The 20,742-nt window shown below is 30.0% G+C and overlaps 1 protein-coding gene across 2 annotated transcripts; it reads right to left on the bottom strand.

The window, feature by feature from the left end:
- Positions 1-11,978: 11,978 nt before the first annotated feature.
- On the bottom strand, positions 11,979-20,259 carry LOC120079834 (beta-amyrin synthase-like). Of its 2 annotated transcripts, XM_039034255.2 has the most exons (16): positions 19,949-20,259; positions 19,676-19,867; positions 19,491-19,580; positions 19,092-19,280; positions 17,621-17,875; positions 16,948-17,136; positions 16,072-16,185; positions 15,850-15,969; positions 15,353-15,475; positions 15,167-15,265; positions 14,952-15,011; positions 14,738-14,784; positions 12,674-13,076; positions 12,504-12,587; positions 12,357-12,413; positions 11,979-12,083 (listed from the first exon to the last, which is right to left on the bottom strand). In XM_039034255.2, the coding sequence occupies exons 1-16, from the start codon at positions 20,147-20,149 to the stop codon at positions 11,994-11,996; spliced, it is 2,313 nt and encodes a 770-aa protein (XP_038890183.1). In that variant the 5' UTR covers positions 20,150-20,259; the 3' UTR covers positions 11,979-11,993. The 2 variants fall into 2 exon arrangements, with proteins under 2 accessions (XP_038890183.1, XP_038890184.2); XM_039034256.2 differs by lacking the exon at positions 11,979-12,083 and having other exon boundaries at positions 12,107-12,413; positions 19,949-20,258.
- Between the last annotated feature and the right edge of the window lie 483 nt (positions 20,260-20,742).

The following is a 20,742-nucleotide window of genomic DNA, read 5'->3' as shown; positions in this document are numbered from 1 at the left end:
ATATTATCAATAGAAGCCATGAGCAATTTAGCAACCCAAATAGGAACTTGATGTCAAAGCCAAAGATAATACTAAAACTATTTACAAGCTTATGTATAGTGTACTATATCCTTGATGAGGTGGTACTTGCACTCGATGTGCTTCCGCACTTATGGCTTCTTAGTTCTTTGGAATTTGCAACTGCTCCACTTTATCATAATAGAGGGTGATAGACAGATGCATATTTGGAACTATTTCCAAATCAGTCAAGAACTTCCTTAGCCATACTGTTTCTTTTGGTACTTCACATGCAACTACACACTACGCTTCCATGGTGGAGTCAATAATACAATTTTGTTTTATACTCCTCCATATTGCACCTCCTCCATTTAAAGTGAATACTAATCCCGAAGTAGGTTTCCTAGAATCCTGATCATCGGTTTGAAAATCAGAATCAGTGTACTCTGTAAGAATCATATCTTTAGTACCATACACAAGCTTATAGTTCCTTGTTCTCTAAAGATACTTGAGGATATTCTTAACGGCAATCTAATGATCATATCCAGGATTGGACTGGAATCTGCTGATTATTCTTATTGCATAATATAGTCTAGGCGTGTACACAACATTGCATACATCAAACTCCCAGTTGCTAATTTATATGGAATTGGTTTCATAGACTCAATTTCTTGAGGTGTCTTATGATATTGTTCCTATAGACAAACGAATTCCATGCCTGAAAGGTAATAAACCCCTCTTGGAATTTTGCATCTTATATTTAGACAACATCTTATCTATATAGGATGCTTGAGATAAAGCTAACGTTTTGTTCTTGCGATTACGAATTATTTGGATTCCAAGAACATATTGAGCATCTCCCTATTTGTAATTGCGATAGTCTTTCATCAACATATAGTACCAGAAAAACTATAGTCTTGTTGACAATATTCTTGTAAACATAAGGTTCGTCAACATTTTGTTCAAAGCCATAAGATTTGATCGCAATGTCAAATCTTATATTCTAGGATTGAGATACATGTTATTGAAGAATCTGGTGAAGGTCCTTGATTGAAAACGGGGGTCGGACCCAAATCTCAAATTTTACTAAATTTTTAATTTTACAGAAGAAATACAGAACATTATGCATTTAATATAAAATTCAACATGCTTATAAATAAATAAGAAAAAGAAAAAATAGAATAGGGAGAATAAAGACTTACTGTTGAAAATCTAATCTTCATGTTTTTCCTTTTCTGCAAAAAATCAGGAACTCGAAACCCTAATTTATCTCAAATGGGCACCATAAAATGGTTTCCTCTGTATTCTCTAGGATGAGAATCTAGGAGTTTTGTGGGCTCTGACTTTTTGGAAGAAAAAGGGAATTGCTAGAGAGGAGAAGAGAATTAAAAATGAATTTAATTTCAAAATTAAAATTAAAAATGAATTTAATTTTTATATATATATATATATATATATATATATATATATATAATAACGAACTTGTTATATGTCTATATATATCTATGTACATAACTATATATTATATCATATATAACATATAACCTATGGTTTAATTTTGTATCATATACAATATAACCTATAGTTTCAATTCTCTTACCAATGACATTATATGTAAATCAATTATATTAAATTTAGTTATATGAATCCAATTCATATAATTAATATTTGAATCATATTCAAATATTTATTTCATCTCAAATATAATTTATATTATAATTGATCAAATACATTGTAGTAATTACATCATATATAATTAAATAAATAAATTATACCACATATAATTAATTCTCTCAATTAATTTGAACAATTTAAATTAATCTAAAATGTATTCTCATTTAATCGCTATTGAGCTACAAAGGGAACCTCATGGACCTATAGCTTGAAGCCCCAATGGTACTTGAATAATTAATTAAACTCCTTTAATTATATTATTCAACATCCATTAATTGTCGAGCATTCCACTAAAGATTGACAGTTGTTTTGTTCGCACTATAGATATATTTATGACCCTTCACAAATTGTTCGTAAGTACAGCTGTACCAAAAACTACCGTTTTGTTGCTGTAGTTACATCTAACTTCTTAAGTACCACAGATCCCTCTAATGAATAATAAATCATAGTCCAACAATGACTAAATCCCTCTCGGGCTAAAAGAGGGTGTGGCGCTACATTGTTCAAGCCCTGAAATAAGCCTTAAAAGAGAAATTTATCTACTTACCCCTATCTTAGGGAAGGAGTAAATTCTATCTTGTGTGGTTGTGTTTTCAATTTCCCAATCAAACGAATCCGAAAAATTGTAGGCTTTTTGAGTCGACGATCTGGCCACTCTCACCCATACAAATAAAAGGATCGCCTTCATAGGCAGGAGTTCACAACTCACTCAAGATTTAGGTCATGTCACATATGGTCATCCTCGTTAAATGTAATTCTCTATTATGAACAATGTTAAATAATGAGACTAGACATCGTGATCCGGTCTTATGCAATCTCTTTTGTATAGAATACCCTCGTTCACATGTATCCACATGAATTATCAATATCAGATCATTTGTGTTACAACAATTGTAACATCTACAAAATGGACCGTACTCGTAGTATCACTAAGATAAGATACTCAGTCTTATCCATCTACTACAGACCATTTAGGTTATCACTTAAATATGATCCACTTGTATATCTCCACAAATATATTTAATCAACAAAAGATAACTTTGGATGTTAGTATATTGGTTTGTGGGTTTAATGCTACTAAATGTCAAATAAAACATCTCATATTTTATTAAATAAATAAAATGTTTGTACAATACAATTACAAACTACAGGACCCTACGAGATTTAGGGCATTAACCACAATAGTTTTAACCCATAAATGGATCTTTTAAGATTGCAAACATTTTGCCCTTGACCCTGTTTAATGAATCCTTTTGGTTGAGACATATAAACACTCTCTTCAAGATATCCATTAAGAAAAGTTGTCTTGACATTTGTTTTCTATATTTCATAATCGCAAAGGAAATAATGGACAAGAGTATTCTAATATATTTATTCATGGCAACCGGAGAGAGGGTATCTTCATAGTCAACCCTCTCTCTTAGGTCAACCCTTTTGCCATGAGTCTAGCTTTATAGGTCTGTACCTTACCAGCATGGTCTCGTTTAATTTTGTAGATTCATTTGCAACCAATAGGTTTTACTCCATCTGGTTGATCTACAAGTTCCCAGACTGAATTGAAGCACATAGACTACATTTCGTGGTCCACGACTTTTATCCACTAGTCTTGATCCACATCTTCCATTGTCTGTCTTATGGTCAATGGATCATCCAAGCCATCATCAGGTATGACGACCTAAGTTTCTATCAAACTCATGTAACAGTCAAGATGTTGAACAACCCCCCTACTACGTCGAGGCACTCTCAACTCTTGAGATGGTTGTGTTAGACCAATTGTGCTAGTTTCATAAACAACTCTTGTTGAGGGACCAGCCTGATTAATAACTTTTGTTGATTCATCTGTAGTTTCTTTGGACATTTCATTCAATACTAGTTTACTGTGAGGTTGATGATTTCTTATACGGTCTTCCATTAAGAATGTAACATTTACCAATACAAACACTTTATCTTCTTGAGGATCATAAAACAGTCTACCTTTTGTTTCTTTGGGGTATCCTACAAAAAGGCATACTTTAGAACGTCGTTCCAATTTCTTCGAATTTTGCATCAACACATGTGTTGGACATCCCCAAATCCTAAAGTAATGTAAACTACCTTTATGCCTCTTCATAACCTGTATGATGTTTCTAAAATACTTTTCAAGGAAACCAGGTTTAAAGTGTATACTGCAGTCTATTCTGCAGATCCCCGAAATGAATTAGGAAACTGAGTGTAAGTCATCATCGAACGAACCATGTCAAATAGGATTTTATTTCTCCTCTCCACTCCACCATTTTGTTGCAGCGTATGAGTGCTTTGAACTACGATTGAGTTCTGTATTCTATCAAATAGTCCTAGAATTTCAGGTTCATATACTTGTCACCTCAATCTGATCGAAGTGTTTTAATCTTTTTACCTAATAGATTCTCAACCTCTGTTTTATATTCCTTGAACTTTTGAAGAATTTCAAACTTATGATGCATTAGGTAAATATAACCATATCTAGAATAATCATCATTGAAACTAATGAAATATTCAGATCCTCCTCGAGTTTTAACGTTTATCAAACTTTAGAGGTCAGAATGTATAAGCTCTAGAGGTTCTTTGGCTTTTAGATCTTTTCTTGTAAGAGATCTCAGCTCTAGAGGTTCTTTTTACCACTTAGTAGAGAGTTATCATCTAACTGATTTAGAAGTCCACTTTTACAAATCTCTCAATCCTATTGAGATTTATGTGTCCAAGTCTTAAGTACCAAAAATAGGCATTAGGAGAAAATTTTCATGTTCTATTTTGAGTTTTCGTTATTTTAAACATCTCTATATTTAAAATAGTTTTCGTTTTAGTTGGGTTTAACAATTATAAGTTATTTTCAAGTTTAGCCGAACATAACTATTTTGAGTTTTAGCTATTTTAAACATCTCTATATTTAAAATAACTTTCGTTCAAGTTTAGCAGAACATAATAGAACACCTCTTGAACTAACGAACATTTCATTGATATCAAAACTAACTTTATACATATGTTCTAGTAAACAAGAGATCAATATTAAGCTCCTTTTTATATCAGGTAAATAATATACATTTTCTAACAAAATGTAGGCATCTCCAAAAAAAATAACTTCAAATCTCCCACTACACGACTGAAACGACTTCACATGTTTCCACCTTGAAAGTCATCTCATTCTTTGCCAGATGTTTCCAGGAACTAGTTTCTTAAATGAAAGTATAAATATGGTTAGCAGCGCCCGAATCTAATATCCAGGTCAAATGATAATTTTCCACTAAACACGTATCAATAACAAGTAAATCATATTTACATTGTTTCTCTTTCTCAGCTTTCTTTAGTGCAAGGTACTCTAGATAATTTCTTCTTCAGTGTCCATCCTTGTTGCAATGGTAACATTTACTTTTAGCAACTTTGGCCTTGCTCTTATTTACTGGAGCTTTTTTTTTCCCTTTTCCCTTATTCTTCATCTAGATAATTTTGTCTTTATAAGTAGAAGGTCAAGACTTCTTACCAGAGGGTTTAGTCATAGATGACGATATTTTCTAGAATTTTCCAGGGATTACGACATTTGCTTCCCCTTCTTGACCTTTATTTTTCATTAGTGATTGATAAGTATGAAGCTCATTAAGAAGAGTAGTCAGATTATATTCTATTATGTTCATTAATGCATTTGTACGAAATTGCAGGAAACTCTTTGGAAGAGATTCCATAATGAAGCTGACTTGGCTCTTTTCATCTAGGACAACCTCATTTGCCTCTATGATATTGAAGTGGACCATTATATCTAGGACATGTTCTCTAACAGAGGTCCCCTTCTTTAAAAGGGAATTGTAAACGTATTTGAGAGCATCAAGTCGAATAGATGAGGACGGTGTCCGAACATTGCTTGAAATGATTCAATGATCGCCTTAGCAGTGACCATGCTCTCATGCTTCTTAGTCAACACATCAAACATGCTGGCTAAGATATAGGCTCAAGCTTTTTCATTTGTCCTAACCCATTTGTCATACGCATCCCCAACATTTCGATTTGCTATTGAGCTTGGAACTAGAGGATATTCCTCTGTTAAAACAAACTTTAAATCACCTACAACTAGTATTGTAATGATATTCGATTTGCAGGTTGAATAACCTTTGCCATTAATCTTATTGAAAGCTAAAAGTTCGATGATAGAATTTGACATGTTGATAATATAAAAAAAAAATTATTAGTAAATTGCTTTTAAATCCAAATTTATTTTATCCAAAGTAATAATGTACCCATATTTCATTATTAATTGCAAAGATACTTTAGTGAGTCAGAATAGATGCTATCGAGGGGCAGTTAAATACTCCTTCACTAAAGCAAGACATTCTTGACTAAATACTAATACCAGAATAACTCTTTATTCCTATAGCCATTTAGTTATTGTTTTTGGTTAAGAACTTATTAATGCTTAGCAACTCTTGTAAGTGTGACCCTCCATTTTCAGATTTCAAAGAACAGAATCAACAAACTCCCGAATCAAAAAACAATGCTAAAGAGCAAACTAAGAAACCCTATTATTTTTTAAGTTTGCGATGTTTCGATCCCTATGTTACAACCCTCCGAATGGGTGGTAGCTTAAAAATGACATACAGGTGGAACATAGAAATCTCATGGTGCAACGTAATGGAAGAGACTATAGGATATGTTGACACATTTTCTTCACCCACTTACTATGAACTACTTCCCCTATTCACCTTGTTATTGACCCATGCTAATACTTTCCGAATGAAGTAGTCGCGCTAAAAGCGACACAAAACCGAGCTCGTGAACTATTAGGAACGTGAGAGCTAAACACAATATATCGTATATATTATTAATCTCCCATTAAAGTGTTCTATTTGTTTTGGATAAATGTTTACTCAGGTATTTTCTGACTAAAAATAACCTAAGTCTAGGTGATTATCCAAGTATAACGTTTATATTTGGATTTTACCTACGATGTCTAAGTGATAAACCAATTTTTTACCCCACATCGCTCATGCATGCTCATAAATCCAGGTTAACAATACATAAGAACTGGCTAAAATCCCCAAGTAGCAGGTGTTCCATAAACTGTCAACTTAAGTATCTCCAACCTTAAACATGATTTAGCCAGTGTGAGTTTGTAACTATTATTTTACAAGATAATGACATATTTTAATTTATTAAAACAAGTTGTTATGTGTTAACCCTAGGTTAGCATGCATCTTATCTTTGTTATAGATTTTAAAAGTCTAATTCTTTTTATAACACTTTATAAAACTATAGACATGATTTTCCATCCATAACATACACTAAGTATTTCATAATTTAATATAATAAATTATATTAAACACATGAAACCCTAAGTCATGCATACTATATATTATAACAAATTATAATATACTTTCAGTGCTTGATACTGAAGATTTGTGAAAACCCTAGACGGAAGCAAGATCATTACCCAATTTCAATTTTACATATAATAAATAAAATTAAAAAACCTATTATGCATTTTATACAAATTTATAGCATGTTTAACAAAAGAGAAGAGGAGAATAATAGGGTTTAGTCATACTAACCTTTGAAGACAAGAAATCTTCACGAAATTCCTCTCCAACCCGTCATGAACACTTCAATTGAAATCTTTCAACAAAAACCCAAATTGGACACCACTAAAAGATGATCCTCTGTATTCTTCTTTAGGGGTTGAGAATTATAGGAGTTTGTGGGTTTTGTTGATTTTGGAAGAGGAAGAGAATTTGGAAGAGAGAAATTTTCATTGGGAGAAGCATACACTAAAAATCACAGACCCTCAATTAATCTTTTGGGAAGAAGATGAAAATTATATAACCTCCATCTTTCCCATGTTCGGGGTTCAAATTAATAGAAACATTATCGCACACGCTTACTCAAACAAAGAAATAAAATCACTGATCCTATACTTATACACACAAATACAGTAAAGCGGTAAGAACGAGGTCGAATCCACAGGGAAACTAATGACTATCCAGGTTAATTAGAAAATTCCATGTGACGGGGGTTTGACTGGATTTGTGGAAACAATGACTAAAAATTAACATGCAATGTGAAGAAACAAAATTGATCACGCAAAAAATGTTGGTTTAAATTAATGAAAAAGTCTTGGGATTAATATATATGTTTAATATTTCTATCATTTGGCACCAATTAATTGTACTAAATCTGTGAACCCCTCAACCTATCAAAAAAACCTAACAGCTCAATTAGCCAAATTCGATATTAAACCAAATTAGCCTTAATTCAATTTACAATTTATCTTTCTTAGTGAAATACAAGTTAAAACCGAATTGCATTATGAAAGGGTTCCATTGTTGAGACATACTACAAGCCAGATAGTCATATCTTATAGCATGATTAATTGGAAAAGATTAAATTAGGGCATATATGAGTTTGGTTAGAAAAAATCTAGATTTTACACATGCGATCCTAATTTGCACAACTAAATCTATCCTTTTTTTTTTTTTTTTTTTTGCATAGGCTATGACAATTTTGCAAATAAGAATTTCATTGAATAAATTTGTCAAATCAATTTAGAAAAAATCTATTAAAATTAAATCAAATCATCCCAAAAAATTTACAACAATTTAGTAAATTAACTAGAAATTCTTCGAGAATTTAAACATACAACTAACCCAAAAAAAAATTGATAGAGAAAACTAACATGCAGTGAAAGAAATCAGAATCAATAAGCACTATAATTACACTTAATTTGAGTTCATAAAGCATGTTGAAACAGTTTTGTAGAAAAGAGGGTTTCGTGCTAAAATACCTTTGACGAACAGTTGAAATTCTTCTTCTCCTCAACGTATTTGATCTCCAAAATACCAATGGACCATCATAAGGATCTTCGCTACTATCTTAGCTTGGATTGAGTGGTGAAATCTATGAATTAGCTCAAATGGGTGTAGGGAGATGGAACGGTTTTTAGAGAAAAAACCAATAGAATCTGGAAACTTGCATGAATGAATCCAATTTCAGAAAATTTTGAGTATTTATCAAACAGATTCATGCAAGCATTATCTAAATCAATAATTTGACGTCTCAAGCTACAAGATTTAGTGGGCTTAGGAATAATGAAATGGGTCAATTAATCTTGAGAAGTTGGATAGATTCACTTATGTATTTAAAACAATTTTAATTTATTTATTATAACAAAAATTCATTTACAAATTTAATTTTCACCAAATTAAATTTAGAGAAAACCAAAATTCTGAATTTGAATTTTAAAAAGAAAAAGTTTTATTTAAATATCTAATTAGAGAAATTTAATTAACTAATTAAATAATAATTTAATATGAAATATTAAATTAATTAAACACCTAATTGATACATGAATCATATTCATGTATTTAATAATTAAATCAAATATTTAACTATTATAATTTCTCCAATTTTCGTTTAATTTCAACTAAATTAAACGTTTCAATTACATCGAATACAATTGATCAAATCCTAAATTGAATTTGAACATTTCAATTCAAAACTCTAATTTCGATTTGAATAATTCAAATCCGCTAAATTCACTGATCCAATATAATTATACGAGCTAATAGAGCGACCTAATGGACCTATAGATCATGAGTTCCAATGATTTGCAATTAATTGGTTAAACTCTTTAAACCGAATTAATCACCATTCGTTAACTACAGAGACACACCACTATAGTTCGATAGTTGCACTCTCCTCCTTGTAGATATATTTATGTCCACTTTAACCATGATTAGTAAGTCGACCCTTCACAGGTTGTTCGTATTCACAACTAGGTCAAAATTACCGTTTTACCCATATAAATACATCTTGCTCCTCAAGCTCCACTAGATCAATTCTTCTACAAAGTAAAACAAATAGAACACAAGAATCATCCAAAATAGAAGAATTAAGGACATAAAATTAGTTCTTTTTGAGAGCTAACAAATATCCCCGATGGATATAGAGAGAAAATAGGGAGGGAGTTATTAACTCCCTCATTTTATTTAATTCAAAATCAAAATTAAATTAAAAAAAATCAATATACTTATATGATAACCAACTTATCATATATTATACATTAAACTATATGTTATATCGAATATAATACATAACCTATAGTTTTTTTATTGTATCAAATAAAAATATAACCTATGGTTATAATTCTTTTAATAATATATGAAATTTAATATAAATCAAATTTATATTAAATATATGAATCCAATTTATATAATTAATATTTGAATCATATTCAAATATTTACATCCTCTAAAATAAACTCTATATTATAATGTATCGAATACATTATATTAATTATATCACATATAATTAATTGAAATTAATTATATCACATATAATTAATCCCTCAATTAATTTGAATACTTTAAATTAATCCAAAATTAATTCTCAATAATCTCAGTTGAGCTACAGATAGGACCTTATAGACCTATATAAGGTCCCATAGATTGAAGCTCCAATGGTACTTGGATAATTAATTAAATCCTTTTAATTAAATTACCCAATTTCCATGAACTATCGTTCACTCAACTAAAGACCGATAGCTGCACTTTTCACACTACAGATATATTTCTGTGTCCATTAGATATAATCAGTCAATAGTATGATGACCCTTCACAAATTGTTTGTAAGTACAGTTGGGCAAAAATCACCGTTTTGCCTCTATAGTTACATCTAACTCTTTAAGTATCACTAATCTCTTTAATGAACAATAAGTCATAGTCCAATTATGACCAAACTCCTCACGAGCCAAGAGAGAGTGTGGTGCCACATTGTTCAAGGTTCGGAATTAACCCTTAAGGGAGCAATTTATCTATTTACCCCGACATTAAGGAATGAGTCAATTTTGTCTGGTGTCTGTGTTCTCAGCTCCCCAATCAAACCAATCTTCAAAATGGTAGTCATATTGAGTTGGCAAACTAGTCATCTCACCCATACAAATAAAGTGATCGCCTTCATAGGCAGGAGTTCATAACTCACTCAAGATTCAAGTCATATCACCTATGGTCATCCTGGTGAAATGTAATTCTCTACCATTAACGGTTATATAATGAGACTATTCATTTTGTGGTCTGGTTTTATACAAACCCTCTTGTATAGAACACCCCACTCACATGTCTCTGTATGAATGATCAGGATCAGATCATTTGTAGAACTATACAACAATTGTAACATCTATAAAGTGGGATGTATTCATAGTATCACTAGGATATGTACAATTTGTTTAAATTTTCTCTTGAAGACCGATGGTGACTGATCATGGACTTGAAGATTAAAGAGGATGCAACTGATCGTGGGCTCGAAGAAAACATTAATTGTGGCCTTTATTGACTTTTACTTCGGGTTGGTGTCAGATTTTGCCATATTTACAATTTGTTTAAATTTTCTTTTTATGCACAATTAATTTGGGCCAAAGTGTTATACTTGCAAACAACCATTTTAAATAAGATTCAAAATTAAACTATAGAATAAAAGAAAATTTATTATATTCGAATAAGATTCAAATATTAATATGAATTAGATTCATATTAAAATGAATTGGTTTCATATTAAAACTATAGATTAAAAGTTAATAGGAATGAAATTCATATTAAAAATTAAACTATAAGTTATAAGAGAGATATATATTTGAATAAGATTCAAATATGTAATTAAATACTAGATATTTAATTTTGTAAATTAATTAATTATCCAATTAATTAAATCAAGTTAGTTATTAGGGTTATTTTCAAATATGGGAAAATGAATAAAAATATTTACAAATATAGCAAAATTTTACTGCCTATCTATAGTAGATCGCAATAGACCACGATAGATTACTATCTGTGTTTATCTGTGTCATGATAGTAGTTTTCAAAAGTAAGTTTCTTCTTCCCTGTAGAAGTTTTTTTTTTTAAAAGCTTAACTTAATACATATTGATGTATATTACTTCTTTTATGTGATGTAATTTTAAAATAAAATCGAAGCAAAGCGATCACTCCCTTCAATGTCATCTCTCTTCAGTTTTTAGTTTTTAATTCACCATTAAATTCAATTAATATTCTAAATATTCATTAATTAAGTTTACAAACTTAATTAAACATTTTAAGAACTTATTAAATTATTTCATTCGTATTGAACTAACTATAGTGCAAAATCTTATTTCTTTGGTTAATAGGATCTAAAAGGTTTTTCAACATGTCATGGCAAAGAATCTATAATAGACATTGATAAATTCTTGTACGTCAAATAACATCAAAAGTAGTATTGATTTCAGAAAAAGTTGTCAATTTGTCGAGGATGAGAGCCATTAGCTAATGTTAAGGTTAGATATAGTGGAATCCTTTTATTGTCCCACACATGAAAGAGGATTTATGTTGTGTATTCTTGCCCGTTGTATGGTAAAGTCTCTTAAGTCCCTCGTACGATAAGCTATCTAGAATTCAAAAAAATAGGGTATTAAGACGTAGGCACAACTCAATATTTAAGCATACTATCCATACACTATAAATATTGTATCTACAATGATAGCAAGACCCAAAAATTTTAAAAATTATCATATTTATGCAAATTACTCAGTTGTGTGACATATTTACAAATATGTCAACTAATTTTGTCATGCGTTACAATATTTCGAAATGTAGGAGGTAGAGACTTAAGGCAATGAAACAAAATTATAATACTCTGCAAGTGCCCATAGGGGAAATACATTTCTGTATAGTGCATAATGTAGCATGCAAGTGTCTGCAAAAACTCCAGCTATTTCCTGCCATATAAACAACCTTTTTACATAACAAATAATAAATAACAAGTAATTATCTATTGCAAATATAATTTTAATTAAAAATTAACCAACCTGTTGAGGGTAATCACCATCTTCTAATTGAGAGTTAATTAGCAGCTTAGCAGCACGATGGAGAGGAGTTGGATCCCTCCTTGCCTGCAACCATTATTAATCTCATACTTTATATGTATATTTGTTTATACAGTATGGTTTGAAGAAAAAGAAAGAAAGTAAAAACAAACCTGTTGGGCATGGATCAAACCCATTAAAGCAAAAGAAGTTTGAACTAGATTGGAAGTATTGCCTGGTAGAGGAGTATGTACTTTTTTTAAACAAGAAATATGGCTCTCTCCCCATCCACCATCTTCACATTGAATTTTAAGTAGAAAATCCACAGCTTTTGTTATTGCCAAGCAATTTTCATATGTGTTCCCAGCTGCTGTTAATCCTTTAATGGCAAAATATGTAGCATAAATGTGACATATTCCCCAATTTCCATACCATGATCCATCTTCTTTCTGCATTTGTTTGATGTAATTTGTTGCTTTCTCTATAAAATTATCGATCTCTTTCTTCTCGTGACTTGGAAATAGCTTCTTAAATAGAATTAGAGCTTGTATTGCTGATGATGTGCATTCTACGTATCTAATTTTATTGATTTCATTAATCAAACAATAGTATCAAAAATTAAATTCAACTATTAGAAGTGGGGGTAGGGACTACGGTGTGTGTTTAGATTGCCTTTTTAAGGATTTAATTTTGGAAAAAACAAAGTCAATTTTGTAAAATTTGTAGTGTTTGACAACTTAAAATGACTCCTTGAAAAATTAGTTTGATAAATAAGTTATTAACCATATAGTTTTTTTTTTTTTATTTTTTTTTATTTTTATTTTTTATTTTCGAAAATTAAAGCTTAATTATAAATACTTCTTCTATCCCTATTTTTTTTGCATTTTATCTACTTCCAATATTTATAAAAATCGAGATAAATTTTGAAAATTAAAAGAAGTAGATGCAAATCATTGAGTGTTTAAGTGAAAACTATAAAAAAAAAACTTGGCGAAGAATACGACTCATGTATTTAAGTACATGCAAATCATTGTAAGAAATTGTGAGGAAATAGATTTAATTTTTAAAAACTAAATAGTTACCAAACTGGACTTTAAATCTTAATGCGAAGATAAGTGCTTTTGAATGATTAAGTGAATGTTATCTATCGCAAACAACAACCACCCCCGTCTACCGATAGCAACAATCCGCATCACCCCCTCATTGTCTGCGAGTCCACGACCACCGCCACCAATCACCACCGTCTATTGTCAGCAACAATTATTAGTGATCACCATTATTGTTCGTTGTTGGTGACCGCTACCACTTTACCGTCGACGAGGATCACCACCGATCCACCTACAACCTCATTTTCCGAATCAATTACTGGCTATCACTCTGCTAATTAAACCATTGACAGTGGTCAACCATTGAGGGGGGCGTTTAGAACAAAGATTATTATAAGATTATAATAATCATCTCTTGTTACAGTAAATACTATTTTGAAACCCCTAATTCGCTACAGTATACACTATTTCAAAACCTACATTTGCTGCAATATTTACTATTTACTACAATTTTTACTAATTTATATTCATCATTTTTTATTCTTTACTAGAGTGCTTACTATTTTCTATTCAAACTAAAATAGTTTACACTTCAAACACATATTATTATAATCTAAACTAAAATAATCTACACCCCAAACACAACTATTAAAACCCAACTATAATAACCTAGAAGTATAATGACAAACTCCTTGCTCCAAACGCATCCTTATAGTCTTTGAAATACAAATTTGAAGTTATTAATTCATAATGTTTGACGGTTGTTTTGTTTTTATATAAATTTGACATTTGTTAAAGCATTTTGTATGTATGACAAACCAAAGAACCTAAGAATATTTTAATTCTAAATAGTTTTAATAACAAAATGTAGGAAAATTATTTTAAATAATAAAATTTCTGAAAATATTTACAAATAATAATAAAATATCACAGTTTATCTGTGAGATTGCGATAGACTACTATTTGTATCTATGTGTGTCATGATAGATACAGATAATAGTCTATCGCAGTATATTCCGATCTATCACATATAGACATTAAAATTTGGTTGTATTTATAAATATTTTAGAAAGTAAATGTATTTAAAAGTATTTAAAAGTAAATGTATTTTTAAAGAACGCTTTTTTTTTTCAGGTAATCTAAACGGACCCGTAATATCTTTTTAAAAAATAACATTGAATTATTACATACTCACGCTCCAGTAATGAGTATTCGAAGAACTCCACCGGATTTAGTTTCTGAAAAATGTAGGACAAAAAAAAAAATTAATTAACATAAGACAAATAATTAATTAACATAAGACCTTTTTCCATTTTTTAACCTTTTTTATTTATTATTTATTATTTATTTTGGTGTGTGAAGATTTGAAGAAATTTCGTATATATCTCACAAACTATTTGTTTACCTCTAACCATGAAGGTACAGTCCCAGTAGGCTCCCAGGCTGCCATTCCACCATTTTTGGCCTATTTAGTTAAAGAACAAAAACTTAGTCCTTTAAATCGTTTAATTACGTCATAAATAAAAAGATATCATGAAAATAGAAAAAAACACATTATGTTAAATTTAGAATTATTTTAAAAATTACAACTCAAAATATTTTGAATTAGAATTACTATACCTGTAAAGAAAGTATTAAATTGACTGCATCGAAAAAACATTGTGGTTCCATAGGATCTCCCACAATGTCTGGAGACATTGTTGAAAATATCAAACAACACTAGAACATTATTAATAATAAGAATTAGCACATTATTTACTTTTTTAAAATTTATACATTTTAAAAAAATTAGTTCATATTAATTACCATTAAATTTTCTGCTGTACAATCAGAAACTTGCCATCCATGATCTTGATCAGAGAATGTCCATCCTCCTTTTGACATGTGACGATACATTCTTTTGAAATTGCCATGAGGATTCTCTTTTATCTTCATATATATCAAAAAAAGAAATTTTATGGAATCGACAAATAAATAAAATATAAGGAAAGAGAATTGACACAGATATTTACATGGTTCATTCATAGTATTTTAGCTACGTTCATGGATTGAAGGAGAGACCAAAATCGTAAATAATATAATTATGCCAAAAACGAATTCAACTTAGGTTTTGAGGGTAGGGTTCCAAAACACCATAGGATGCATCATTCCTAGACCCCGACTTGCTAATCGGTCAATAAGATCCTTGTACTTGGTCTTTGAAAGAATTAGATATCACATTCAAGATATCCCAAATAAATAAAATTTACGAAATTTCGCTATATCGTGCTCATTAACAGCTCATCCATGAACAAGATATGTACCTGTGATTTTTTTATGAAGTCATGACCTTTTTTAAGTGTGTCTGAGAATTCTTCATGAAGATTAGTAGCAAGAATTGCTTGAATGGCAAAGGCAGCATCCCAAGATTGGCTACCAAAGCTCTGGTCAGGTAGGAATATATATGAAAATATAGTGGCAAATATATATGTTTAATTTATAACATGCTTGAAAAAAATAAATAAATAAAGGAATAATATACTAACTTGCATCTTCATTCCATCTTCACCAACCCATAAGTAATCTTTGACTCTAGCAAGATGTTTCTTGTAAGCTTCACCATTAGGGTCGTCCGCCCAGCAAGCAATCATGCATAACGGCTGCATGTTTATTAGACCACGACCATGTCAATTATATAACCAATAGTGTTACTTACACTCCTTTCGATAACCATTTGTTATTTTGTATCTTGTTTTTTAAAATTATGTTTGTTTTCTACCCGTTTTTCTACCATAATTTTCATCGTTCTTAGGATTACGTTTTGAATTCTTAATCGAATTCCAAAAATATAAGATAAATAATTTTTAAAAACCTACTTTTTGGTTTTCATATAGGACCAACTGGGGCATTGGTCATGGTATAAAAGATATTTTAGAGTAGAAATAACCTTGAAAAGTGGGTGACAAAATGAATAAACCACAGGTAAATAAAGTAGTGTTTATAAACTTCATTTTGAAAAATTAAAAATCAATGACCGTTTGATTACCATTAGATTTCTTGTTACTGGTTTTTGAAGATTGTATGTTTCAGTTTTGTTACAATTTCTTTACTGTGATTTTCATCCTTCTTAACTAAACATTTCAACTTTATTTAAATTTCATAAACAAAAATAATTTTACTCATTTTCTTTTTTTTCTTTTTTTTATTTTTCAAATTTATTTTCTTTTTTTTCTTTTTTTTATTTTTCAAATTTTGGATTAATTTTTAAAAATACTCATAAAATGTAGATAATAAAACAAATAAATCAAAAGTTTACTAACTTAATTAATTTTCAAAAATAAAAAATAAAACATAAGTAGTTCAATATTATTAATTCTCATACTAATTACAGTAATCAACCACCTACAAGTTATGAGCAAAACCTTTTCCACACATCCAATTGTGATGTAACGACTACAATGATCTTCGTAATCAATGTAGAGCTTATTTATTTGGATAGCACGATTTCTGATTCTTCTAAATGCCTTGCTATTGAGAATTGGCTCTCCAAGGTATTGAAGAGCATCCCATACTAATTTTTGAATTAGTGGACGTTCAAAGCATTTATCCTCCTATATTAGCAAGAACAATCAACATATTGTGAGAGCCCAAAAAATAATATATAATACTATTCCATAAATTAAAAATTCCTCATCTGATCAATTGTTAATGGTGTTCTTGAATTTTTTTAGTTCGATCATTTGTACCCATACAAACATTCGAAACTATGATTGAGTCCTCACCTTTGTTAAATTTTGCATCAATAAATGAGTAATGATTAGTCTCATGCATCCCCTTCTCATATAGAAAAAAAAAATAAAAATAAGAAAAATACTTAAGTGCGTCCCGAACAATACATATCTATATGCATTCGTTTCAATTATTTATTTTTTTAATATATTTTAATTATTATTTGGTGTGTGAGTGAATAGATGCATAGAGATATGTGTATTTTGGAATACACCAAAATATTATCCTAAAAATAATTTAATTAATTTTTATTTTTTTATTTTGAAGTATCTAAGCTACACCAAATCAGTGAGGCTGAATAAATACCTTTGCACAATAATGTTGAGCTCGACTCCATTTAATGTTGGTATAAGATTGAGTATATATTTCTTGTCGTAGTTGTAAAATGAGTGGAGTGAGAGGTCCCACAAAGCGCTTCCCATATAAGTATGACATTGGAAGATATGTCAATCGACCATAGCAAAAAAGTGCTCCTGGATTCATAGCTATTTTTTCTGATCCAAACATCCAAACTTCTGGTGGCATTGGGTTTGTTCCCTCCCACTCGTACACCCCCAAAATCTATATAATATTCATATGAAATTACTCAATTTAATAGAAATTAGGTAAAAAGAAAAAAGGAAAATTATAATTTTGATCAATAAATTTTGGGTCTAGCTAACTTTTATTTGGTTCTTTGATTTTATAATATTACATCTCTAGTCGTTATGTTTGATTTCAATTTAGTCCATAAATTTCAGATTAAGATTTTAGTTTTGTTTCAATTTAGTCTATATGTTTTAAGATTTAGACTATTAACCTTACTTTCAATCTTTGGCTTCGATTAATTTAAAGTAATTATGTAGTTAAATTTTTTATTGATAAAAATAGTAAAATTTAAGAAATGATAATGCTATTAAATTAATGGGCTATTTTCAAATAAAAGAAAATGAGTCCATTTATTTACAAATATAACAAAATTTTACTATCTTTCACTAATAGATTGTGATAGACCGCGATAGATATTTATCTGTATTAGAGATAGAAATCTATCGCAGCCTATCAAGCTATTTTCAAATAAAATAAAATGAGTTAATTTATTTACAAATATAGTAAAATTTCACTATCTATCACTAATAGATCGTGATAGACTACGATAGATATTTATTTGTATTAGCGATAGAAATCTAATGCGGACTATCTCTAATAGACAGTGTGCTGTATTTGAAAATATTTTCAACAATTTTACCATTTACAATAATAACCCTAAATTAATTAATAGATATTAACGCTAAGGATGGAAAATGAGTGTTTAGTGAAAAATCAAGGTTAAGAGTATAAATATTGAAACCTATGAACCGAATTGAAACAAGACTTAAATCTCAAAGGTAACATCGTAACATTTTAAAACTTAGCAGGCGTCTGGGACACTAACTTGGTTATTATATTCAGTGAGTTATAATAGTCCATGAGTTACAATAGTATATATTTGGGATGCAAACTATGTTAGTATGGATAGAAAATAGTACACTATAACAAAGAGACAAAGAGAGGATGAATAGAAAATAATAACTAAACACTACAACGATGAAAGTTTTAAATAATAATATCAACGGAGGGGGTCACTCCACCTACTTGAAGTTGTGGCCCCAAACAACCATGAAACTCAAAACTTAAAGGACTAAAAATATAACATTTTAAAATATATATACCAAATAAAAACTATATACAAAATCTTATAGGTGAAAAAAAAAAAGTGTTTTTCCCAAAGGTAGAAATTAAATATTATACTACTCACTGCAAGCCAAATCTTTCCCCAAGAAGGTATGTAAAGAGCACCTCCATGATCTAGAATCCATTTTCGAGCTTTACCACAGGCTTCCTTATCAACTTCTTCTCCCAATAAACGAAGTTGGATATAGTTTAGGACAGTGCAAAGCATGCAACTTTCTCCCACAATGTGCAGTCCCCATCCACCATCTTCATTCTGTTTTAGCTCATTCAACGGATAAAGATGTCCATTACCAATTTAAAGATAATATACTTCATTATTTGCGTCGAATATAAACTTATAATTCCTACTTACATCATAAATTATTCTCATTCATTGGTTTATATATTATATTTAATAAATAACAATAAGATTTTATCACATTAACTGAAATAAACTAAAACTAGTTAGCCAATTAGTTTTTACCTGATGGTAATAAGTATAGCGAAGAATTTCCTTTCGATGCTCCTCTGAAAATATAGTACTAAGATCTCTTGTAATGTACAGTGCAAATACCTTTTCTTCGAAAAAAACAAAATAGGTTAAGTATATAATACACATGTACAAATTAATCAATAATCATAATATGAATATAAATAAATAAAAGTTACCAAAGGAGGGAAATAGTACAAAGGGCCAGCATTTTCCGCAGGCCAATGGCCATGGTCGCTTTGTAAGGCTACAAAGAAAGTTGCCGCTCTTTTCAATGCCATTTTTACAGTTTCCTTCTTCATGATTCCTCCATTTCCTTCTTCAACTACCACTTTTGGAATTGTTTGTTTGAAATTTTTCTCTCCTAAAAACTGCATCCTTCCAAGATAATCAAAATTATGCAATTATATTGTTATGACAATCATGATGGAAGAACAAAAAAAGAAAATGACCTGAAATCTCCAAAGCAAATCACTACTACATTGGATTTTATTTCGATTTTGGTAAAAATTTAGACGTGCAGCTTCAACTTGAGCTCGTTCTTGAGGTGTCCCTGCATCAGGATCAAATTCCCATGTTTGCCTTCCAATGAAATTGTTTGTACTGAACAAATTATTCTCATTCTCTCCCTTTCCCAACTTAAGTCTCCACATCTTTCACTATTAAATTCTCCTCCCAAATAAACTTAATTGCCTTTGCACTCAAAACCCTTCCCTATATAAATATATATATGAAAACATTAAATTACTAATTATTCCTAAACTTTCCAAAATTGTCTAGAGGTTTCTTAAAACATTTCAAATTGTTGAATAAGGCCTTTAAATTTTCAAGTGTGTGTATCATAAGTTCTGTCATAATCACCAAAATAAGCATAACTCAACTAAGATAGGGATAATACAACCAAGTGGTACGTGGTTTGAATCTTCTTAGGGGTCATTTCGTTGGCAAGTTTTCTATATGGTAATTGGCATAGGTATCAAATTCTTATGTTTGTTTCACAGTTTTCACTTTTTGCCTGGGAATAAGCTATTCTCATGCATTTTCATTTCTCACATATAATAGTTTTCTATTCCCTTCCAAAACTATGAGTTTTCTCTTTTACCATCTCTATCTGTTTTTCATTTATATATAATTTCACTTTGAATATCGTTAATTAATTAATTAATATTAATTTAACAAAAATGATATAAATATTTATTTTAATAAATCAATAATGATATATTAAAATATTTACTTGACTTATTTT

Source organism: Benincasa hispida, chromosome 6 (assembly GCF_027475165.1).
Source record: "Benincasa hispida cultivar pf3 chromosome 6, pf3_genome.v1.1, whole genome shotgun sequence".
NCBI lineage: Eukaryota > Viridiplantae > Streptophyta > Magnoliopsida > Cucurbitales > Cucurbitaceae > Benincasa > Benincasa hispida.
This window is presented reverse-complemented; position numbering and strand designations above follow the sequence as displayed.